The sequence below is a fragment of the Rhinoderma darwinii genome, chromosome 5, assembly GCF_050947455.1.
Source record: "Rhinoderma darwinii isolate aRhiDar2 chromosome 5, aRhiDar2.hap1, whole genome shotgun sequence".
Lineage (NCBI taxonomy): Eukaryota > Metazoa > Chordata > Amphibia > Anura > Rhinodermatidae > Rhinoderma > Rhinoderma darwinii.
Genome location: NC_134691.1, coordinates 296,988,264 through 297,013,676, shown reverse-complemented (window position 1 = coordinate 297,013,676; position 25,413 = coordinate 296,988,264). Strand labels below are relative to the sequence as shown.

General features: G+C 40.3%; 1 protein-coding gene across 1 annotated transcript in view; it reads right to left on the bottom strand.

Moving 5' to 3' along the window:
* Positions 1-25,413, bottom strand: part of DNAH11 (dynein axonemal heavy chain 11) — a 228,068-nt gene that overhangs the window by 9,038 nt on the left and 193,617 nt on the right. Inside the window, exons 68-82 of the mRNA XM_075827324.1 lie at positions 24,296-24,460; positions 21,253-21,393; positions 20,276-20,446; positions 16,495-16,617; positions 15,978-16,171; positions 15,009-15,157; positions 14,313-14,440; positions 13,967-14,194; positions 13,458-13,649; positions 9,536-9,655; positions 8,607-8,849; positions 8,224-8,406; positions 8,030-8,145; positions 6,415-6,527; positions 4,875-5,015 (exon numbers count right to left, since the gene is read on the bottom strand). Of these exons, the coding sequence (XP_075683439.1) occupies positions 4,875-5,015; positions 6,415-6,527; positions 8,030-8,145; positions 8,224-8,406; positions 8,607-8,849; positions 9,536-9,655; positions 13,458-13,649; positions 13,967-14,194; positions 14,313-14,440; positions 15,009-15,157; positions 15,978-16,171; positions 16,495-16,617; positions 20,276-20,446; positions 21,253-21,393; positions 24,296-24,460 (2,407 nt within the window). The remainder of the gene's footprint in view (positions 1-4,874; positions 5,016-6,414; positions 6,528-8,029; positions 8,146-8,223; positions 8,407-8,606; positions 8,850-9,535; positions 9,656-13,457; positions 13,650-13,966; positions 14,195-14,312; positions 14,441-15,008; positions 15,158-15,977; positions 16,172-16,494; positions 16,618-20,275; positions 20,447-21,252; positions 21,394-24,295; positions 24,461-25,413) is intronic.

Below are 25,413 nucleotides of genomic sequence, written 5' to 3'. Positions count from 1 at the left end.
CCCGGACCGAACACAGTACAGGGAGCCGGGCTCCTAGCATCATACTTATGTACGATGCTAGGAGTCTCTGCCTCGCTGCAGGACAACTGTCCCGTACTGTAATCATGTTTTCAGTACGTGACAGTGGTCCTGCAGCGAGGCAGGGACTCCTAGCATCGTACATAAGTATGATGCTAGGAGCCCGGCTCCCTGCACTGTGTTCGGTCCGGGACTTGCGGCCGAAATACGTCCGTCAATTACGGACGTAATTAGTGTGTGTGCACATACCCTTATTGTGCTGCTGTAGGACGTAAGGGAAAAGAGTATTTTTATTGTGGGAAAGTAGTAAAACAGAAAAAAAAAACTATATAAATTTCGTATAGATATAATCGTATCGACCCAGAGAATAAAGTTAACATGTTTATACTGCAAGGTGAACTAAAAAAAAAAATGGCCCAGACTAATTTTTAGGCCCAGTAGTTTTTAACTATAAGGCTGGATTCACACGAGCATGTTCGGTCCGTAAAGGACGGAACGTATTTCAGCCGCAAGTCCCGGACCGAACACACCGAACATGCTCGAGTGAATCCAGCCTAAACCCTACATCATCGTTTGCTCGAACCCACAAGTGGACCCTGTAGATGCAGTGGAGATTTCACGGCATTGTACTGCTTATAGGGTTAGTGAAGAAGTCAAAGATTAGGCAATACTGGAGGGCAGATATTTTTTTACAACACCCCGGACTTACCACATAGCCGTGTCCCATCGTACATAAAGCTGGCCGTGCACATCATACAGATGCCATTGTATAATGCCTACTTGCTATCCCGATGTGCAGGTTAGTTGGGAACATTCATTCAGTTTTCAGTGGTAATTATCAAGGCCCGAATTTTTGTGAACCAGGGAGGGCCCAAGCATGCCACAAAATGTCATCATCTCCGCTGGAAGGGAGGCTGCCTTATTATAGCAGGGCAACTTTCTCAGCGAAGTTCCCCACATTACAAACAAGGAAAGGACCCAAACAAACTTGGCCCGTGCATAAAGGATTGCTTCAAAGCGTACCACACAATCCATGGATTATTAATTTTATTATTCATTCACCCCATTATTACATCATCCTATTATGCCCTGATGTACTCCACCCAGATTACATACATATGCCCCCACATTAGAAGATGAAACACCAGTAAAACTCCAAACAAAACTACTACCAAGCAAAATCTGCGATCCAAAAGCCATATGGCGGTCCTTCTGAGCCTGGCAGTATACCCAAACAGCAGTTTATGACCACATATAGTGTATTACTGTACTCTGGAGAACCCGCTTACCAATTTATTGGGTACAGAAATGGCATATCCGTGAATAAATTCAATCTGCAATATCTATTGGGTACTAATTTCTGCAAAACACTTGCGGGGTCAAAATGCTCACTACACCTTTAGATTAATCCCTTGAGGGATGTAGTTTCCAAAATGGCGTAATTTTGGGGGGTTTCCACTGTACTGGTACTTTAGCTCAATGCAGCATGGTGTCCAAAAACAAATCTTGTAAAATCTGCATTCTAAAAACCAAATTGCACTCCTTCCCTCTAGGGCCTTGCTGTGTGTCCAAATAGTAGATTATGGCCACATATGGGGGATTGCCTTACTCGTGAGAAATTGCATAACAAATTCTGGGGTGCCTTTTCTCCTGTATTCCTTGTAAAAATAAAAAATGTTGAGCTAAAACTACATGGCCCAATTCCAATAAAATCTATAAAACACCAGTGGGGTCAAAATGCTCACTACTCCCCTTATTTAATTACTTGAGGGGTAAAGTCTCGAAAATGGGGTCACATCTGTGGAATTTCTACTGCACTGGTATCTCAGGAATTTCTGCAAATGCGACAGTGCTCCCAGAAACCAATTCAGTAAAATATGCGCTCAAAAAGCCAAATGGCGCTCCTGCTGTGTGTCCAAACAGCAGTTTGCGATCACATATGTGGTATTACTGTACTCGGGAGAAAATGCTTTACAAACATTAAGGTGCTTTTCTTCTATAGTTTTGTGAAAATAAAAAATTTTGAGCTAGAACTACATCTGTAAAAAAATAATAATTTTCACATCCCAATTCAGCAAAAACCTGTGGAGTCAAGATGCTCACTATACCCCTGAATTAATTCCTGAAGGGTTGTAGTTTACCAAATTAGTCACCAAAAGAGTCACTTTTCAGGGGTTTCACTGTACTGGTACCTCAAGGGCTCTGTAAATGCAATATGGCGCCCAGGAATCAATCCAGCAAAATCTGCTCTCCAAAAGCAAAAATGGTGCTCCTTCCCTACTGAGCCCTGGCGTGTGCCCAGACAGCAGTTTATAACCACATGTAGGTTGTTTCCCTAAGCTTTTTCTCCTTTATTTTTTGAGAAAATGAAACATTTTGAGCTAAATCTACATCTTATTAAAAAAAATTATAACATTTTTAATTGTTACTGCCAAATTCTAATAAAATACATGGAAAACCTGTGGGGTCAAAATGCTCACTACACACCTAGATGAACTCCTTGTGGGGTGTAGTTTCCAAAATGTTTTTTTTTTCTTCGTGTGTTTCCCTTGTTTTGACACCACAAGACCTCTTCTAACCTCACAAGGTGCCTAAAATATATTCTAATAAAAAGAAGGCCCCAAATCCACTAGGTGCTCCTTCACTACTGAGGCCTGTGTTTCAGTCCATTAGCATACTAGGGCCATATGTATGATATTTCTAAAAGCTTGGCAATAAATATTGAGTTGTGTTTTTCTGTTAAAGGGTAACTAAATGTTTAACAGACTTCTGACATGTCATAGTGACATGTCAGAAGTTTTGATTGGGGGGGGTCCGAGCACTGAGACCCCCAACAATCGCTAAAACGAAGCGGCAGAAGTACTCGTGTGAGCGCTCAGCCGCTTAGTTTCTGTTCAGCTTTTTCTGGAAATCAATGTATCGGAGTACGGGCTCAATAGAAAGTCTATGAGCCCGTACTCTGATACATCGGCTCTCCGGAAAAAGCCGTACAGAAACAAAGCGGCTGAGCGCTCACACGAGCAATTCTGCTGCTTAGTTTTAGCAATTGGTTTGGGTCACAGTGCTCGGACCCCTACCAATCAAAACTTCTGACATGTCACTATGACATGTCAGAAGTTTCTTAAACATTTAGTTACCCTTTAACACTTCTTGTGTTACAGAATTTTTTTTATTAAATTGGAATTTCTGCCCAAAAAAAAATGAAATTGGTCAATTTAGCTCCACTTTGCTTTAATTCCTATGAAACGCCTAAAGGGTTAGGAAACGTTCTAAATGCTGTTTTGAATACTTTGAGGGGTGCAGTTTTTAAAATAGGGTGATTTATGGGGTTATCCCAAAATATAGGCCCCTCAAAGCCACTTCAGAACTGAACCCTATAAAAATAGGCTTTTCAAGTTTTATTGAAAATGTGAGAAATTGCTGCTAAATTTATAAGCCTTGTAATGTCCTAAAAAAAATAAAAGGACGTTCAAAAAACGATGCTAACATAAAGTAGACGTATGAGAAATGTTAATTAGTAACTATTTTGTATGGTATTACTATCTGTCTTACAAACAGATACATTCAAATTTAGAAAAATGCTAATTTTTGCAAATTTTCTCTTCATTTTGTTGCTTTTCACAAATAAGCAATGAATTTATCAACCAAATTTTACCCCTGACAAAGTACAATATGTCACGAGGAAACAATCTCAGAATCGCTTGGATAGGTGAAAGCATTCCAAAGTTGATAAAGTAACACGTCAGATTTGAAAAATGGGGCTGTCATTTAGTCCAAAAGTGGCTGCGGTGGGACTGGGTTAAGGTCTACTCACACAGTGTTTTTGGTGCGCGGGCGAAAAACGCATGCATTTGTTTGGTGCGGTTTTCGGTCGCGTGGCCAAATTGCACTGTGTGAATACACCCTTAGAGCTCATTCAGGAGATTGTTTAGGACCTAAGGATGATCAGTGCTCGTGAGCGTGGGAGAACATCACAGCATTTTTGGAGCTCAGGTCATTTAAAACCGACGATTAGAGATGTAGCCTTTAGAAGGGGGGGGGGGGGCACTGCTGAAAAAAGACAAACAGGTCACATTGTGGTCAGAAATACCATTATTTAAGTACATACATGATAGCTTATTCTGAATAATCTCATGTGCACACTGGCCGGATTAGCTGCAGATTTTCCGCAACAGATTTTCATTGTGGAAAATCCACAAGGTATCTCATCCACATGCTGAAGAAAAAAAGTCTGCTGAGAAAATTTACCTGCAGAGCAGTTTTTTATTCTGCAGCATGTCAATTTATGCTGTGGAATCGTTGCAGGTTTTCTCCACTGAGCTTATTGGGAGGGTAAAAGCTGCAACAAATAACTTTTCTGCAGCAAAAATTGCAACATTTGCTGTTATTCAGCTGCAAAATGTGCAAATCTGAGAGAGAAAAAAAAAATCACAATTTTATCATTTCAAGTTAATAAAAGAAAGTCTATACTTACTCTCCTGATGTTGTCATAGTGACAGGTCCTTGTACTCCCAGCTGTTCTCCGTGCAGCCATGCCCCTTGGCATGACGTTTCATCCCATGTGACTGCTGCAGCCAATCACAGTGTCATCAAAGGAGGACGGGCCACACGGAGACCAAAGAGATGTGTCGCTGTGGCAATGCCAGTTATAGCTAGCATCATAGCATCGCTGCCTCCCCGCTGAAATACTGTCCCGTACTGAAAACACGATTACAGTTCCCTGAACGGTGTTCGGTCTGGGAAATGTGGCCGACATACGGTCTGTATATCACGGACCAAACATGGTCCTGTATATGAGGTCTAAAACTTTTTTTAAAAATTGTTTATATTAAAATGATGGTGCTGTTGCCAATTACCTTCCATAAAGAGTCCATGAATATAAGCTCCTTCACGTGGGGGGTGTCCAAAGTCATCTTTTGCTTTCTTGGTAACATCGACAGTCAGGCACATTTTATCTAGGGGCCATTCATTTTTACGGGCCATGCTCTGCATAATTGCTGATAAGGGAACATAAACAAATTTCCAACAATTGTCTAAAGTTAATAGAATCCTTCCAAAATAATGACACTATCTTTTGTTACAGACAATTTTCTCTGCTGTCCAGTTTAAAATGTTACTGTTCACACAACTTGTATATGCCGAACGTATAAGCCCTGGTATACAGTATGCAACGGTTTGCCATACAATTGCATATGTTGCCTATTGACTCCCATTGTAAAAAAAATAATTAAGTATCCAACGCAGTATACAGTTTTTTTACGGTAATTCCTTCTAATCGAAAAGCGTAGTCAACTATACTTTTTAAATGACGGGTGTCGCGAAAATTTTTTTTTTTTATATCAATTTGCTTTTAGTGTTTTATTAAACATTTTTTTATTTATTTGTGTGTTTGTGTTTTACTTTTTTTTATTTTCTAACTTTTTCTTCTCTATGGGGGCTGCCATTTTTTTTTTCAATTCTGTATGTGTCGATTAACGACACATACAGAGATGGAATATGGCATACACATCCCCATAAAGAATGCGAACGGGAGCCGTTCGCATTCACTATGGTGTACGCCATCTGTGTGGGAACGGCGCATGCGCCACTCCCACAGTCCAAATGGAAGGTCTTCGGCCGAGCGACATCCGGCGCCATTTTCTTGTGGACCAGAAGCCGCGGCCGGACAGCAAGATTACTACTTCCGGTCGCGGCTTCCGGACATGTGTTCTGAAGCAAGCACTAGGAGCGGAGGGAGCAGACGGAGCGGACGGACCGGAGGGAGCGGCGGCGGCAGGAGCAGGTAAGTTATGTCTGTGTTTGTTCGTGTTTTACTGTGTGATTACCACAGTTGTGTTAGCTCAAAAAATGGCGACACACAGTGTAGGAGGTTTGTACATTCAACCCCCTCCTTTCTCCTGGCACTAGCCAGGATAAAGGAGGGGGGATTGTTTGAGGACGCTAGAGCGAGTGTGTCTTCTAAAATTTTGCAGCATAAACAATGTGGTTGCTTTACCACATGCCAATGCTGCAATTTTGGGAATTGCTCCCTCTAGTGACCAGCACAGGGAAATGTTATAAATTAGAATCTAATTTATAATATTTCCTGACTCGTGAAAAAATAAAAAAAATTAGAACAATGTTTAATCGTTTATATACTAACAGTTTAACTAAAAAAAAATAAACAATTTCTAGCGACACATTCCCTTTAATACAGTGAAAACAGGTATACTGAAAGGACGACACTTTTTGCAAACATCGGGCGCATTGTAGTCTATGGACATGTTTGGCATATACAATGAACATAGCCTAACTCCTTGTGTATTCATTTACAAGTATAAACATTTTAGTTGTAAAAAAGTGATAAGTTAACAAAATTTGGAATAGTCAATGGGAAATTAAAAATTTTGGAGTCACCTGTCAAAAACGACTGTGGATTGAAAAATCCAGAGAGCCAGACCACTGCTGGTAATACCAGATCTTGTGTCCACATATCCAGTTCACGACATCTCAATAAAAGATCATTAATCCTGTTAAGTGAATGGACATTAGTAAAATGCATTTTTATTTTGATTAGAATTCCCTAAATCGCAATAATTAAACACGCGGCTCCATAGGCAGATCGTTGTTAAAGGGGTTATCCGGCTCTTTTCAAAATCGGCAGTAGGGCAGGGTATGGTCTAAAACAATAAACTAGCAGTTCTAATAAACTAGCAGATACTCATCTCCTGATGTGCTACCTAGCTCCAGCGCTGAGACCTAGTTCTCCATGGATCTGGTCCCAGAAGCTCCTGCAGCCGATTTCTGGCCTCTGTAGTGATTCTGTCATGAACGGCACATGACCGCTGAGGCTAGCGATTGGCTGCAGTGGCACGTGACCACTGCAGGAGCATCCAGGAACAGAGCTGTGGGGAACTTTAGGGGGCGAGTATCTGCTAGTTTATTATTTTTCACCGTCCCCTGCCCTGCTGCTGATTTTGAAAAGTCCCAGATAGCCACCTTTAAAAGCTAAAGGTAGCCTCCCTGCTGATATGAACGCAAATACTGATACAGCGTATGGAAATTATTTACTTTCCAATTTTTTCCTAAACTTACGTTGTGTGAGATTAAAAAAACATGGCTGCTTTTTTCCAGAAACAGCATCACTCTTGTACATGGGCTATGTCTGGTATTTCAGCTCAGCCTTATTTAAGTTAATACATTTTGTTGTAGTCATTAAGATGCTTAGCTATATTCAGGGATCCAAGTGATTGACCATTATGGACATGTATCCCCCTGATCTATCAAATGGAGTAATCTGGCCATCAGGGTTGCCGGCCCAGTCCCAGCTGTTTTCTGATTTTAAAGAGGTTGTCTCATGAGGACAACCCCTGTCTAGATGACCTATAAGTTACAAAACCTTCTATAATATATTGCATTTCAAATCCTCAACATTTTAAAGATCTTTACTTACTATTCGTTAATAATAGGAACACTCTTTTTTCCAACCAAACATGAAAACCTGTCTGAATCTTAAATGGTCATCGGTCCACAGTTTGTTACATGGATGTCATAGAGGGGATTCCTTGCACTGGATTCCTCACGCTAGCAGAGAGCGGCTCCCAGTTTAAAGGACTTAGTGCAAGCGTTTATCACATGGACGCTCATTCATTTGAATAGGCGCCGTGTAATACCATGGACACTGCAGGAGAATTGTGCGCCCGCTCGCAGCTTCCCTCGGTGATAACAGCTAATCACTTGTGGGTCTTCATTCAGAAAAAGGATTGTCCAGATGGAACAAACACTTTAATGAGCCGTGTACCTGTGTCTGCAAGACTAATACGCCTCACAACTTTTTATCATACAATTAATTTTTTCTTTGTTATTTTATTTACATACAACCAAAATCTCTTTAAATTTGTTAAACAGATTAGACCCATAGTAGACTGAATATATTACAACATTTTGTGGATTGAAATCTAATCTTGTGTGAATGAAGTCCAATTTCATACTGCACAAAGCTACTTTATCGTTCATACAAAAGAATATTTACCAATGGCCTAATCCAAACGTTGAAGGGTAAGCCAGCATTGTCCATGAGTCAGGAACACTGTCATAGTATAATGCAAGTTGTAGTGTTTCCATATCTGAGGAAATGGTCAACTCTCCCTAGGGTGATGAGAAGAAACATGTCAATGTCACGTCTTCCCATGTTATAAAACACGTTTCTATTAAAACGGTAGCTACCTTCAACCCCAGGTCTAATTCTTTAAGTGACCTCCGGATCTCTCTCATTAAGAGATTCATTCTCTCACATTCCTGGAAACAGACAAGGATGTATGGACTTCTCTCGGTTGTCTTCAACATGATCTCTTGTAAATTATATTCTTCTGGGAGCTTCTCCAAGATCTCATCAATTATATTCTTAACCTATTATGAATAAAGAAAGAAAGACTGGTCATCCTACCCAATCCTTAGTACCAAATCTTCCCTAATGAAGTCTTAATATGTGGGAATGGACAAAGCAATCTAATGGCATGTCATACAAGTATGCAGATAACATTGCAGAGCATCCAAGTACAAAAGGGAAGAGTTGTAGACTACACCAATAATGTGCACCGATTTCTTACCTTCTCTTCTGATGACATTCCTGATCCTTCACCAATCAGGGTATTTTTAGGCTGCATTTCTAATATGGTCTTGAACAGATTATCAGAAGTCACCGTTAGGAATTCAATTTCAGCATTTGGGTGCAGTCCATACAAAATAGGATTTTCCGCAGGCAGCATTTCATCTATATAAGTATGGTATCCAATGTAATCCAAATTTGGTGGAGCCAAGAATCCAGGAGCTAGTGACAACTCACCATCAAGCTAAACATAACAAAGAAGATACAATAACTAAAGAAACACAAAAAGCCCTCAAGCTACTTATTTAACCATATTTATGATATTCACTAAACCAATACCACAGTGACAAAACAAAACAAAAAACACCTGACATTGGTTAAGCCATTTTACAACCCTTTATGTAGAATTAGCTTTATATTTGCACACATGATTGTCTTGATATATTACTATATGTGTCCTTAAAAAAGTAAACATTCACATACCAACGTGCTGTATATGTCACACGTAGCCTGTGACGGATACCTAACAGTGGCATCCATCACCCATAGGCAATAATGGTATCCGTTTAACTGAGAACACTCTCTTGGCCGCCATTTGACAATAGAGGCTTATGGACATGTTTAGCGTGTACGTCGGGAGCTTTCCCAATGTATACACTAAAGGTAAATAAAAAAAAAGTGATGTCAAAAGGGGCTAACACTATGTCTCTTCCATCTTTACTTCTAGGACACTATTCCTATCCCATGTAAATAGCTTTTGCTCTTTCCGTTTTTGTAAGTTACTGTTCTCTCAGTACTCTATATTTATGTAGAATACAATATCTTTGTTGTTCCACTATAAGTGTTCAATACCAACTAAAAATCATTGTGAAAAAAAAAGAAGTGATTATTTGATGACAAGTAACCTTATACAATAAAAGTGTCTCTTACCAGTGCTGGACTCATAAACTCCGCTAAGTATGTCTGACATAACCTCCTGTCCCAGTCATCAGTTATGTGGCCACCATACATAATTTCTCCAAACAGGTAGCGCAAGTCCTCCCAAGGTACCTGCAGTGCATAATACAAACACAGTGCTTTACATTTGTCCTGGATATATTGCAGCTACAGTACAGTGAAAGATTAGATTTTGTTATGTTACAAGTGAAAGATTAAAATAAACATTCACGTCTGCAGAGTCTGGACTGAGCTGTGAGCTTAGTACACTCAGGTCCATGACAGGTAAAATGCTGCACATTTAATGCATCCAGTTCACTCACATTTTTTAAACATTATGGGAGATTTATTAGTACAGTCGCACATGTCCAAATGGCGCAGGAACTTCATAAATAACGCCATATTTATCAATGTATTTATGCCTGAAAACTGTTCTGCACTGGGTCTAAAAGTCGTGCTACCAACAGTCTTCATGAAGCCCCAGCCTAAAACAAATCAAATCAGCAGGGAGTTCTTTTTTTTTTTTTTTATATCCTTTTTTTTCACATTGCTTATCTATACTTTAGTAAAAAACATTTTAGCTTTTTTTAAACTTTTCGTAAGTCAGGTAAAAGTAAAAAACGGAACTAACTTGGGTTTGTCGGCTGATTTAGTCTTTTATCCAGCCCTAAACATCATCGTGGTGGGCAGCACATAGCGTAAAAAGAGGACGTGTTGTTGACCATATGTAAACTGTATGGCGACTGAACCATCGTATTAAAGATGTTTCAGCCCCATACAGTTTACATCAGACCATCTAAAGGGCCTTCAAACGAGCGCCAATCCACCTGTTATTATCGTCTATCAGCGATTGTTACGGGCAGAAATCTGCTTGTGTAAACCAGCCTTTACCTTCTAAACTGAAGCAAAATAACTTCTCAAACTAAAATGAAGCTGCGCCAAGGCCTGGCCTGCTACAATGGAAAAAAAAATAACATTCTTACTTCTTAGACATGATCCATCACTGAAATATAACAGTAAGTGAGGGTTGTCTGGGATTAGAAAAAAGCTCTGTTTTCCCAAAAACAGCGCCACCCTTGTCCATGGATTGTGTCTGCTATTGCAGGTCAGCTCCAATCACTGTAATGAGACTGAGCTGCAATACCACATACAGACCAGGGACAAAAAAAATAAAATTATAATAATGTATTTTCTGACCTTTGAGGGACAGAATGAAAAATGTAAAAGTAAAAAAATAAAAAATACTGACCCAAATACCGTAAATTAGTGTAAAGAGGTGTAATAATCAAAAATTACTGTAAACAATGACAAAAACTAACAAAAAAAAAGGTCCATTTTAGGGTACAACTATATTGTTACCAAAAAAACTAACTTAAAAGGTAAAAAAGTTTTGTTTTTTTAAACATTTATCCTAAAAATTCAAACAAAAGTTAAAATTATGTGTATAAAAATGAAGAGAAACCTACACTGTTCACAAAAAAACAACAAAATCATGTCGCTCGCCCAACAATTAAAAAAAAGTTATAGCCGTAAAACTATTGCATACTAGAAAAGGCTAAACAGCGTCTGATCCTGAAGGCTCAAAACACACACGAATGTATAAAATGATCTGTGCTTGACCCATCAGAAGATGTTTACAGCAGCCTGTAGTCTGTAAAATTGACTTGGAGACACAGGCTAACAGATCTACAGGGTAAATCGGAAAGTCCTTGCAGCCCCATATGCTAATATGGGACACCCCACTGCTAAACAGAGTTTTTCTGAAAGTAACTAGATGTTAGGGAGCCATTATTTATGCAACTCCTCTATATAATACTATATGCAACTCCCTTATATATATTACTATATGCAACTCCCCTATATATATTAATATTATCAGATGGAGTTTTATATAAGGATGCATTTTAGGTATGATGGTTCTGGCAAGATCATGGAAAGACGGAACTGACAAGATCATGGAAAGACGGAACTGACAAGATCATGGAAAGACGGAACTGACAAGATCATGGAAAGACGGAACTGACAAGATCATGGAAAGACGGAACTGACAAGATCATGGAAAGACGGAACTGACAAGATCATGGAAAGACGGAACTGACAAGATCATGGAAAGACGGAACTGACAAGATCATGGAAAGACGGAACTGACAAGATCATGGAAAGACAGAACTGACAAGATCATGGAAAGACAGAACTGACAAGATCATGGAAAGACAGAACTGACAAGATCATGGAAAGACAGAACTGACAAGATCATGGAAAGACAGAACTGACAAGATCATGGAAAGTGCAGTTAACATACATAAGTTTTATTCTAGTAAATAACTTGAATCTATGTGCAAACGATTTTACGCACTTCGAATAAACACTGAGACTCAGCCCACCTAAGTATTATTTTTCAAAGTCACCTTGTTAATTTAATATGTGTCGCGTAAACTTGTTTTACTTTCCAAATAAAATCACTCATCTCATCTTAATTTCATCTCAAGTAGAGTATCAGTGGGAATGTCACAACAAGGTGGCATCCTTAATACATAAAAATGACATGCACAAAAACCTCAGTGTTATTTATGTCTGTGACGCGTTACAAATTGCTTCCATCATCAAAACTAATTGTAGTGATTATTAATGCAATGTTAAGAACTGTCAGATTTGCTGTATGTAATTACATTTTTGCAAATGCTTCATTACCTGCCTAATGAATAAGGAACACACGTACATGTAAAGCAACACTTTTGTTACCAGAATAAGGGGCATTTTTCCTAGATGGATTTTGACTTTTTATGATGACATTTGGTGGAACCCTATCAGTATATGCGCTGTGTTACCTCACATACTACTACATACCATTACTATAGACAAACACTCTTTTGATTCACTAATATCCTTTCAATCGGAAGACTACTTTAATATAGAATATGTTGAGAATAGATCTCGTAGGTAATGTCATTTGTGCAATGAATAGATTCGAGTTTATGCTATTGTAATTGTAGATGTATACTACATTAGTGGTGTAAACCTTTAGCTGTTCTCATTGCAATTTGCTGTACAGAATAATACAACAGACAAGAACAGGGGCTCTCGAATGATTTGCCCACCTTTTATCTCTGATCTGATCTGTTTTATGGGAACAACTGTTCTAAAACATCAATGAACACATGCAGGGGATTTTCACCACAAAACCATTCCGGATGAAGCAGCTGTTATGCCCACATATGAAATGATCAGATCAATTACAATGTGCACAATAAAACCCATCAGTAAAGGACCATGTATATGCATGTAGGATACATTTTCCAAACATTGCATCTTGTTTTCATTCATCGAAAATGATTTTTTCCAAGTAATTCCCAGACTTTAACACTCATCTACCACTGTAAATGATCATTGTTTCTTATTGCTGGAATTGCTGTCGCATCTAAAAGCTGTTTTACATGGGGAGATTTCTGTTCATAAGGAGCGCAGATCGACGATTAACAAGTTGATCCACGTTCGTTAATATGCTCTTTTACACGGATCGATGCTTTCTTTATAGGGACAACCTATCGTTAATACAAATAGTTCAGTTCCCAGCAGTTTGTATCATTGTCGGCAGCACATCCCCTGTGTACATGCGAAGATTTGCTGCCGACAACAATCATTTTATAGACTGCACAAACTATGTGATTAGCCGACAAACAAGCTTTTTTTCTTGTTTGTCGGCCGATCGCTGCACTGGTCCACTAATCGGAAACGTGTGTTCGTAAGACTGCTCATTCTGCCAATTATTGTCCCGTGTAAATTGGACTTTAGGGACCTAGACAAGCCTTTTCATTTATGTATACTAATGTTTCCCTTTAAACAGTCCAAGGACAGTTTTTTTAATATAATAAATATTAGCAAGTTTTACATGTTCAGTTAGTTGTACATCACTTACCTTTGTATTGGCTTCTAAATAGTTGTATAACACATTAACACATATAGTCAGGTCTCCAGCATTGAATGGATAGCTACGATTCCAACCTTGGGGACCAAATTTAAGTCTCCCGGCAACAGAAGCATGAAAGTAGCAAAGAGAGAAAAGGATGCTCTTAAATTCATGCTCTCTCGCACATATTTCAAGTGTGTCCTGGAAAACAAGTGCAAGTTACAACTTATATCAAATGAACTTCAACTCTCCAAACAGAGACACTAACAAATGCCACCATTATTAAACATATACACAGAATTTATTTTATGGTAAAAGGAAAGCTAAAGATCTTCCGGAAAGTCATTCTGCTTCACATTATTTCTGGTTCGCAGATTCAAAAGTAACCTCTGGTCAGCTACGTGGTTCAAGTAATACACTGACAATGATGTGTATTAGATCGAAGCTTATAAATATCTTTCAAGATGAAGATTTAGTGCATTAGTACAGACTGGAATAACAGTTTCTCTATTGTTTACCTGATCAAAATTGTAGAGTGCAGCATGTAGGTTAGCCAGCATCCCAGTGGGCGGCTCATTCGTGATTTTAATGGAAGTTTCAAGTATTCCCTGAGGGATAATATGTTCTTCTGGAGATGATGCTGGCTCAGCACTGATGAAGATCCGGTAATCCTCATGGCTCCCATTGCTGTACTTGTCAAGAAGTTTTTCCAAGGTCACTAACCATTTGGCCACTAAATGAACGTTCTGTGCAGAGAACATGCATTTGTCAATCAGAATACATGGCAACTATTAATACATTCTAAATATAGCTCTAAATTAAGAACAGTTAAGGCCGGTATAATAAATAGGCACCCTTACTTACCTGGAGGATAACCCAGTGTCCTAGCTCTGCTGCTTTCTCCATAGTCTCCTCTGCTACTTTTTCTTGCCCCTGGCCTAGTGAAATGTTATGAAATTTTCCAGAGTCGATCGTGAAGCCAAGTTTGTTACCTAATAAATTAGAAAATTATGTTACTATAACAGAATATTACAGTCAGCAAATCCCTTTCAAAAGGAAAGAAAAAAGGAAATAAAAAGTTGTTCACAGATGCAAGTTCTAGATATTGAATATGTTTTAGGGCAGAATTGAGTAATTGCGTAAACCAGAATTGAATAAAACTATTTTAGAATAGGTCATATACCAGTTAATGCGATTCATTACCAAGCAGGCAATTTACTAAACAAATCTTGTAAATATCAAAGAATCTTTAGAAAGGGATTTGGGACTCTCTAAGGTCCAATGAACAAACTGTACATCTAATGTATTTGACCCAGTTGGTGCAAGAACGTATGGATGAAAACACATTCTATGAAACTTATGTGCTTTACCTACTACAAGAAAAATCATAGGCTCGTAGACAACCTGTCCTAAATCCTCTCTACTGCTAGGATGTCTAATGGTGGACTGCTGTCACGGTTTTGTTTTTTAATGCAGGTCTGACTAAATGCACAAAATAACTTGGGGACAGGTAAAAACATAGCAATGAATAATTTAAGAGGTGAAAATAATGGAAGTTACCAAGGGACTCCACATCTTTGAGAGGGTTTACCCCAGGAGACAGGATAAAGAATATGGGAGTTGCTGGGCTGGTCTCTTCATAGGATTTGGCCAAATCTGGACGTGTTCCTTCCACATACTTTGACCCCAGTTTTTCCACCACAAAATTTCTGTTAAGAGATAAACCCAATAAAAACATAGAATACGGTAAATACATACAATAAATGATAGATTACATATAACTGAAAATATAGAGTTTGGCAGATTCCTTGGGTACCTTTACACATATGGATTTATGTTCAATTTCTATCCAATCAGACCAATATCAATCAAACTGATTTGACATGTGGAAAAATATGTCTGCCAATCACTAGTATTGTGTGTATACAGCTACGAATGCTGGGTTAGTTTAGAAATATTGACTCTCGAGTGATTCACGGAGTCTTGAAGTTGCTATAAAGCACTTTAAGGCAGGTTTGGAGTGCTTGTTAGGCACCGATCGGTAATGGGATGAGGCTGGTTTGTTTGCATTTTTTTTTTCTATTGTATTTTTTATGTACCCTGGAATTTTCTGTTTATCAATATTGATGTGCCTTATTGCTGTATGGTATATAATATGTTTAATAAAAAAAATCATTTAAAGAAAAAAAAAACAGCATATGAAAAATGTCTGAAAGTTAACACCATTATAGAGAAGATAAACAATTATGGAGCATCTATTCTTCCTGGAAACGTATGACTCTATGTTACAATTCCCCTTGTTAATAAGGTGTAACCATACACAGTAGGACACTGTTAGCAGTGATTGGACAATGTCATAATGTGTAAGGACCCACTCCACTGACAAGGGGATTGAAACCACCTAAGTGTCAATTTATTCATACATTTTCAGGAGTAATAACAGAGGAACAGCACAATGCAGAGTGTCAGGAGAGCTGACCGGTCCTCTTGAATAAAGATGCATGAAATCGCAATATGTAAATAACCCACCTGATTGCGTAGGTCATTCTGTCTGGACGCAGCGCTCTTAATATAACCAACTTTTGTAAAGATGTTTTGTTTTTCCACTCCTGTGGGAATCTCTCCTTCTCTGGGCATTCTGATTCTACCAACTTTTTCCATCGTTTTGCTGATCCCTCGATATCTCTGTCTAACCCTCTGAATTCATCCAGCAAAGAAATCATCTATAACAGACAACAACATTTTCTTTGTCGGCATACTACATCTCCTGTGCAGTCTGTGCTATATATAGCCTATAGTATGATTCTGTATTTTCTCCATGCATCTCATGATTAATTTATTTACTTAGACGTCTTATGATACAGCAGGCAATAATCTCCAGTTTCATGTTAGTTTAGATATACACCATCGTACAAAACAGGCTTGGCATTTATATTTTTGAATAGGCGCGTGTTGATGTTTCAATTTGCCACCAAGATTACTGGCATTTATTCATTGTGATGCTCATACATATTATTCTGTCCATCAAACTGACTACTGGGATTACCTTGATGGCACTCCATGATTGAATTGACAAGAAGTCAATTGGACTCTGGTATACTTGATCAACAGGAAAGCGTAGCAATATGTCCAATTCCACAGAATCAATTTCCTTTGATTTTAGAAGAATCTTTTGGTGGGAAAAAGGAGAAGTTATCTACATTAAATACACAAATTACTCACAGTTTACACAGCAAAGTCTGATATAAATGGTTACATTTTCAGTATATTGCAGAATCCTGTATAATAAAAGAACAATGTGACATAGATGATAATTAATCTTAAAACTGTAACTACAGCTCACAATCACCTTTGAACACCATTTTACAGTCAACATGTAGGGCTAGCGAGTTTGGCGTGCCGCATGCTATTGATCATCTTTTTACGTTTTTCCTTTCCGGTAAGTATGTAATAAAACTATTTGTTCCCTATTCCCTCTTCGGAGATATAGTGTGGTGACCGACTTGGTTTATTTGGATCGTAGCACTCCTGTATCTGTGTGTGATACTACAAGGTGAAGAAGATCTGAAAGCACACATGTTGGACTGTGGAACGGTCTTCTTGCGTACGGGCTGGGGGAAAGTTATACCCTCCGAAGATACTGTTTGGACTTTCGGACTGCTTTCTATATGACCATTAGAGTGGTAAAATAATGGGTATATTTTAACATGTAGAATGAATCTACATAAAACTTTGTAAATACATTTCCTTACTTACCTTGTGCTGACCCTGAAGTAGAGTCTGTGTCATAGTCTTGAGCTGTATTCACAATTCTGCAAGCTTCAGAGCTGAAATTTCACAGCATTTGCTGCTTGTTCAGTGTCTGGTGATTTGTAATGCAGTCTTTATAGCAGGCACTGTAAAGTAATCTGATGTACGGAAAGCCAACTGTCCCACAACATTATAGGAGTTTAGCTAAGGTGTTAGTAGTCTGTCCGACAACACGCTTGTTGACAGTTTCCAAAAGCAGCCAGCAGAATTGTGAATTTAGCTTTGGGCTACAATACAGGATGAAACTCAAAATCAGTATGAGATAAGTAACGTGATTGAAAAGGATTTACAAAGTTGCTCAACTATGTAGATGAATTCAATATTTTAAATGTAAAATTATGTCCGAAGACGTACATAAAGTGTATTTGTATAGAAATAAAATAGGAGGAGTATCCAGGTACTTCAACCCTCACTAATGTCACTACTAAACTACACTTGTAGGCATCTCTTTCCTTTCAACCTGTACTATAGACTATAAAGAAGGTGAAGACCTGGTTTGTCCAACACATCCCTGATTGGCAAATTAACATTTTTTTTACAAATATCACATCTTGTTGAGAGAGGGACGATGAGACACTCTGGGTGACCAAGTGACAGATAAATTAGCAATATAAAAACGAAAATTGCTGACAGGAAGTAGATATTCCTGTTAGAAGTGCTTACTTTCACTCTTCGGAATAAGTGATTGCGCTATTCATAAATTGTAGTGGAAGGTTACACAACTGTTAGATGTTACACGCTGAATACCTCAATTTGGCCAAGTGTCATCCATCTTGAAATCAACAAGCTTCCGAAGTTTCATTTTTGGAAAACTAAGGGATTTGATCGTATGTCTCATCTTATCTCTGATGGAAAGGACGCAAGTGACTTTAAACAATTGCTACGACTAGAATATAATGGCTAGAGCTTAGGTCTTGGCATCTTTCACGGTACGACGTCTCACTTCTCCTCTTAAATGGGTAGTGCGTACCAAACGCCCCTGATTCCAGCCGATACCCAATTCCCCCGGGCTTCATAAGGGTCCTTTCCACTTCTCCCTGGACCAGATTAAACTCTAATGATAGCCAACTGGAGAACTGGTCCCACAAAGTCACTAACGGATTTGGCGTAGGGCTATACCAGAGAGCGGAGTCTATAGGCCCTTTTACACAGGCAGATATTCTGCCCAGAAAACAGGCACCGATTGACAATACAGAATGGGAGCAATGATCGGTATGTATTGTGGCAAATGATGATTAATAGGACTGTTCATCCCCATACATTTGCATTTTGTCGGTAGCACATCCTTTGTTTACACAGGGAGAAGTGCTGCCAACATGCTATCATTTTTCTGTCCGCATAAAAGATCTAATCAGCCGACAAACAAGTGTTTGCTCATTTGTCGGCTTATCGCTGGCTGCACTATTTACGCTCGTTCGTCTGATCATTGGCCCGTGTAAAAGAGCTTTTAATGGACACTAACTTTTCAAACAGCTTATGCTAATCTAATAGTAGAACTGATATATATCAACTTTGTAACTTACTTACTGTTAACATTTTGCAGTTTTATTCATGCAAATGGTGTGTGAATTTACTGCCACTAGGTGCCTCCTGTCCGGTAATCTGCTGTCTATTCCCTGCATTCCCTGCTGTCATGCAAAATAGATCTCTAGTTACAGAGCAGAGGAGATGTAATGCAGGAATCTCGGGGGGGGGGGGGGGTTGGGGTCTTTTTACAGCCTGCCTATAGAAGTCTATGGAGAGGGGAGCAGAAGGAGGGAGCAGGGAGAGAAAAACATAGAAAAGCTGCCCATACCATACAAGTCTATGGAGAGGGGAAATGGGAGCAGGAGAAAGAGAGAGACATGAGATACAGACACTGTGCCCAAAGCAATCTATGTAGAGAGGAGAGGGAGCAGGAGCGGAGTGAGAAAGACATACACAGACATGCTGCAGCTCCTGGTAAACTCGCATGCTACGCTGCTCCCTTTAAGATTACCATGCCTACTAGTCTAGCTTCTGGGCGGTTCTAGTTTTAGATGTTGAGCCTATTCCACTTCTCTGTCTTTCTTCCTGTCAGATTGAAGGGTGGAGTATTAAAATCTGGGTTGGTTCGGTTTCCTTTGCTTGTGATTTTCCTGGTTTCCTTGTGTTTGATCAAGCTACTGACAATACCCTGTACCTTTGACTGTTTGCACTTTTTGGAACTGGACCACAGCTTGTCTCTGGATTACCCTTTGCTTGCTGATTTGGACTTTCTGCTCCCAGCTGGTTTTGACCTCTGAAATCCCTGATATTTACTAGCTTTGTGATTTGGACTTTCTGTTTACCCTAGGGCTGTCTTGTTATCTGCTCTGGTATTGCCTGCATTGCACCTCTTATCGAACACCGAACTCTGTTAAAACAACCTGGGTTCTATGCTGCAAAGTCCAACCTGCATTGCAGAGGGCTCAGGCGAAAACCATAGAGTAGCCTTAGATTCTGTTGATTGGGGTTGCGGATTTATTTGCACACTCTTTCCTGGCAGTCACCAGCAGCCTTTGTGGAATTGCTCACCTAGCAATTCCATATACTTCCACCCTGGCAATTGCTCAACTGGTGATTCCATAACACAGGAGGGCAGGATTCTCCTCTGTGTGCAGTGTATAAAGGCACTGCCCGCTAGCTCAGAATAACTGAGAATTAGAGATAGAGTCTGCAGAGGAGAAAACTGCTGAAAATGCAGAATACAAGTCATATGACGACTAGAAATAATGTTATTCCTCATGAATACACATATGACGGCTTATTCTGAAAAGTCATCTGAAGAGTGAGGTATGCGTTAAAGAAATTAATAGGCGTGGCTGAATTTGAAGTTTTACATTTAGGGGATGTTGGGATATTTTTCGTATTGTGTATTTTAAAAACCTCAATGATAACTATTTGATTGATAAAAAAAAGTGATTGCCATCGCTACCATATTATATATTATTAAATCTCAAACAGTAAGCTATAGCACATACAGTTTAAAGTAATACATTATGTGTAAAACAACTTACCTGAAATGCAATCTGGGATAGGAATGTCAATTTATCCTTTTCAAACAGTCCCTGACTTGTGTAAAGAAATGCAGAGTGGGTAACACATTCAGTAAGGTTTGATACCCTCTCTTTTACATCTTCTGATGGTTGTGCCCGACCAATGGATTTATGGAAAACTACATTAAATGCCTATAAAATATAAAAAGATGCTTTAATTGTGACAGCAAAAAGAATAATAATAAATATTATTATTATGATTAATAATATTGACTCCAGAACTTCATGAACTGTAGCATCACTGGCATGCTCCTTAAGGCTATGTTCACACGGGGTATTTTGCAGGAGGAATATCTGCCTCAAAATTCCGTTTGGAAGTTTGAGGCAGATATTCCTCTCCCTGCACGCCGATTTTCGCGCCGTTTTTCGCCCGCGGCCATAAAACAGCGCAAAATACGCTTTCTCTGCCTCCCATTGAAGTCAATGGGAGGTCAGAGGCGGAAGCGCCCGAAGATAGGGCATGTCGCTTCTTTTTCCCACGAGGCAGATTTACTGCTCGCGGGAAAAAGACGCCGACACCTCCCATTGAAATCAATGGGAGGCATTTTCGGGCCATTTTTGCCGAGTTTTGCGACGCGGTTTCCGAGTCAAAAAATTCGGCAAAATACCCCGTGAACATAGCCTAAAAGTGAAGCATTAACACTATACATTAAGAGTGCGAGCATTTAATAATGGATAAATGTGAATTAACCAGAAAGAAAAAAGATCATCCTGCTAATGATATATAAATATTGTAACATGTTGTTGTCAATTAATGATGGGTTGCAGTCCTTAAACCACTACTTTATGTTAAAATAAATATTTTTTCTACAGTAACCATAGGACGAAACCATGACCATGAGTTCGGGTGACAAGAAACTTTCACTAATGAAAGAGCAGTAACTGAAAATCTGGAGAGCTACTGAAAGACAGTGAGCTGAGATATCAGACATACTTACTTTTAGCGAGAACTGATAAATCGGATTTATTTTACTGAGATCGCTCATAACAAAATAAAGCAGTGACGCCCTGGCTGCTGCAGGCCTGTAGTGCTCTCTGGCTTCATTAATTTTTATCTCATTCTCTTTTGCTTCAACCACCTGTCAAATAATAAAGACCCTCGTGAAATCAGAGAGACATGACATTGGTATTTCTGTAAAATGCCTATAAAGAGACTTGGACATCTTGCAAATAAAACTGCTGTGAATTTCAGGACAGATTTTAACCAGGGGATGCTGGTATTATTCAAATAAGAATTTTATCAAAACACAAAAGTTTTTTTTAGAACTTAATATCAAAATATTAGTGTGCAAACTGGTTACCCCCTAGTCAGACTAAAACAAGAACACAATCAAAATGACTGTATAGTCGTAAGCTTAAAAATGATATGTAAGTAAATCCAGTACCTATAGCTTATACTTATCTGCTTAATGCCCTGGAACCGTTTATAGGTTTGTCAGGGGGTCATCCACTTGCCGCTGGGTTCTTACACAGATTACAGTTAATAATTTGTAAATCACCTGTTTGTCAAGGGACATACAGGATTCAAGAAAACCAACAACCCCTTTAAAAGTTCAATACATTTTTTAGTATTTTTGTAAGAATTTAAAGTAGCTGAACAATATTTAATAAGTAGTTATCTTAAAGGCGTTGTCCAGAAAGAGAAAAAAGGTAGCGATTTGTTCAGGAACAGCGCCACTCTTGTCTATGATCTGTGCAGGGGCGTAACTAGGAAAGACTGGGCCCCATAGCAAACTTTTGACTGGGGCCCCCCCTCCCCCGGGTGTCACACAACCCCCCCCCCCCTTGTAGATAGTGCCTTTTTTACAAACCCCCCCTTTTGATAACGCCATACAGCCGCCCTGTAGATAACGCCATACAGCCCCCTTTGTAGATATCTACAGAGGGGGCTGTATGGCGCTATCTACAGAGGGGGCTGTAAGGCGTTATCTACGGGGGGGCTGTATGGCGTTATCTATGGGGGGGCTGTATGGCGTTATCTACGGGGGGACTGTATGGCTTTCCCTACAGGGGGGACTGTATGGCGTTCCCTACAGGGGGGACTGTATGGCGTTCCCTACAGGGGGGACTGTATGGCGTTCCCTACAGGGGGGGACTGTATGGCGTTCCCTACAGGGGGGGACGACTGTGTGGCGTTCCCTACAGGGGGGGACTGTATGGCGTTCCCTACAGGGGGGGACTGTATGGCGTTCCCTACAGGGGGGACTGTATGGCGTTCCCTACAGGGGGGGGCTGTATGGCACTATCTACAGGGGGGCTGTATGGCGCTATCTACAGGGGGGCTGTATGGCGTTATCTACAGGGGGGACTGTATGGCGCTATCTACAGAGGGGACTGTATGGCGTTATCTAGATGGGGGACTGTATGGCGTTATCTACGGGGGGGGGGGCTGTATGGTGTTCCCTACAGAGGGGGCTGTCTGGCGTTATCTACAGGGGGGACTGTAGGGAACGCCATACAGCCCCCCCTGTAGGGAACGCCATACAGCCCCCCTGTAGGGAACGCCATACAGCCCCCCCGTAGGGAACGCCATACAGCCCCCCCCTGTAGGGAACGCCATACAGCCCCCCCTGTAGGGAACGCCATACAGCCCCCCCTGTAAGGAACGCCATACAGCCCCCCCTGTAGGGAACGCCATACAGCCCCCCCCTGTAGGGAATGCCATACAGCCCCCCCTGTAGGGAACGCCATACAGCCCCCCCTGTAGGGAACGCCATACAGCCCCCCTGTAGGGAACGCCATACAGCCCCCCCTGTAGGGAGCGCCATACAGCCCCCCCTGTAGGGAGCGCCATACAGCCCCCCCCTGTAGGGAACGCCATACAGCGTCGTCCCACCTGTAAGGAATGCCATACAGCCCCCCCTGTAGGGAACGCCATACAGCGTCCCCCCTTCCCCAAAAAATGCGACCTACAGAGTGTCCTAATAAAAGACATGTATCCCCTATCCACAGGATACATGTGTGATCGCTGGCAGCGATAGGGAGAACGGGGGACCGAAAGTCCCCCTGAAGTTCTCCATGACTAACCTCTGACTTCCGGCGTCTGTGCAGCTCACTAAAAATGAAAGGAGCGCTGGTCACGCATGCGCACAAGCGCGACCGGCGCTCCATTCATTTCTCCGGAGCTGCCGACACAGATCCCCGGAAGTCCGAGGTTTGTGATGGAGAACTTCAGGGGACTTTCAGTCCCCCGTTCTCCCTATCAATGCAAGCGATCACACATGTATCCCCTATCCTGTGGATAGGGGATACATGTCTTTTGTTTAATGGCAGAGCGGGGAGATACCTCCCTGCTCTGCCGTAGTGTTCAGTGACGTCCCGCTGGTGGGGGCCCGTGCCGGCGGGCGACACGGGCCCCCTCATGCCGCGGGCCCCGTAGCAGCCGCTACTGCTGCTACGGCGGTAGTTACGCCACTGGATCTGTGTCAGGTATTGTATTGTATTTCAGCCCCTTTTACTTGATTTTTCATAAGCTGCAATACCAGACACAGCCCAAGTAAGAGTGGTGCTGTTTCCTTGAAAGAAACTGAATTTTTTTTCTAATCTTGGACAACCCTTTTAAGTTATCGTATTCTAAAATGTTGCTCGGTTATATCCTATTTCTTAAAATATTAAATGTATTGCACTGTTAAAGGAATTGTCCATTTTCGTGAATCCTGTTTTGTTAGAAGGACCCTTGACGAAAAGCTAATTACAAGTGGTCCGCTGTAATCTGCTCGGAAACCCGGTTCATTGCCACCACAGGGAAAATTAAGCTTTACCCAGTTCCTATTAAAATCAATTTTCTCCTCCAGAGGTAAATAATTACAAGAACATACAAAGCGGTCTCAACTTGACCTCTCCGTTCATCTCCTCACTAATCTCTAAATACCAGCCTGCTCCTTGGGCGCCATTATTTTCCGCTGTACGACGTTGAGTCTTCTGTTATAAACGGAAGTCACGACACATGTGTTAGCAGAGCCTTAGTCAAAGAGAACGTACCTTGAGCTGGATTTCAGCAGCTGTGGTTTTAGTGGATTCAAGTTTCTCCACAAGCTCCATGTCACCCAAGAAGTTTCCTTCAGCTGCTGATAGGCGAATCAACAGCTCATCTTCCAGGTGCTTCAGTTCTATCTTGAATTCGTTTTGCTGCTTTGTTAACATGGACTGAAAGGACATGAGAAAATATGTAGAATAATAATTTAGGACCTAAACATGTATAGATGACAGGATTGCAAAACATGCATGGAAATTATGCCGTGATCATTCACATATTCATTACCCAATTTTGTCTTCTGAACAATATTTATTTCTTAATGAAGAAAAGGAATCTCACATGCAAAATATAAGTAACATTTTTTTCGGACATTAAAAAGCTTCAAATTATGTCACTCGCCATATTTGTGCAATTATTTGTGCCTTTTTGCGGTTTTACAGCATTTTAAAAGTCAGCGGGGAATATCATAAGGGGTGGGGTCACCCACGGCACGTCAAATTTACTATAATTTACACCAGAAATTGGTGTAAATTTTACTTTCTGGAGCACAGAGAAAACACGATATGTGACAAATTTCTCAAGAGGCGTGCGCCTCTTAATAATTAAGTTGCATCTCATTCCTGCGGGCTTCAGACAATGACTGGCATATGAAACACCAGTCTTGGTAAATCTGCCCCAATGTGAATGTTAAAGTACATGTGTATATTTTTAACCACCCTTACTTTGTAACTATATAGTTGAAACAATGGGGGAATTTATAAACTGTTCTACGCCAGTTCTCTAAAATTGCAACTTTTAGGCCATTTCCGTCTCTCACCACTTTAAAAAAAAAAAAAAACGGACAGAGCTTAGGAGAAAGGGCAAGGCCATGTGCAGCCTGAGGCGTTTACTATAATTTACGCCATAAACTGAGGTAAATTATAACGTAAAATCTCCGCTAGCTCCTGTCTTCTGCAGATTTAGACTAAGGGCTTGTCCACACGTAATGGAAATGTTGCAGAAAAGTTTTGTAGCAATTCTGTTCGAAGTAGCAGACATTTCGCGGTAGCAAAAAAATACCATTTCCTGCGGTTTACTGGAGAAAATGGTGCGGATCTTGCAGCGTTTTTCTCAATGCTGGGAG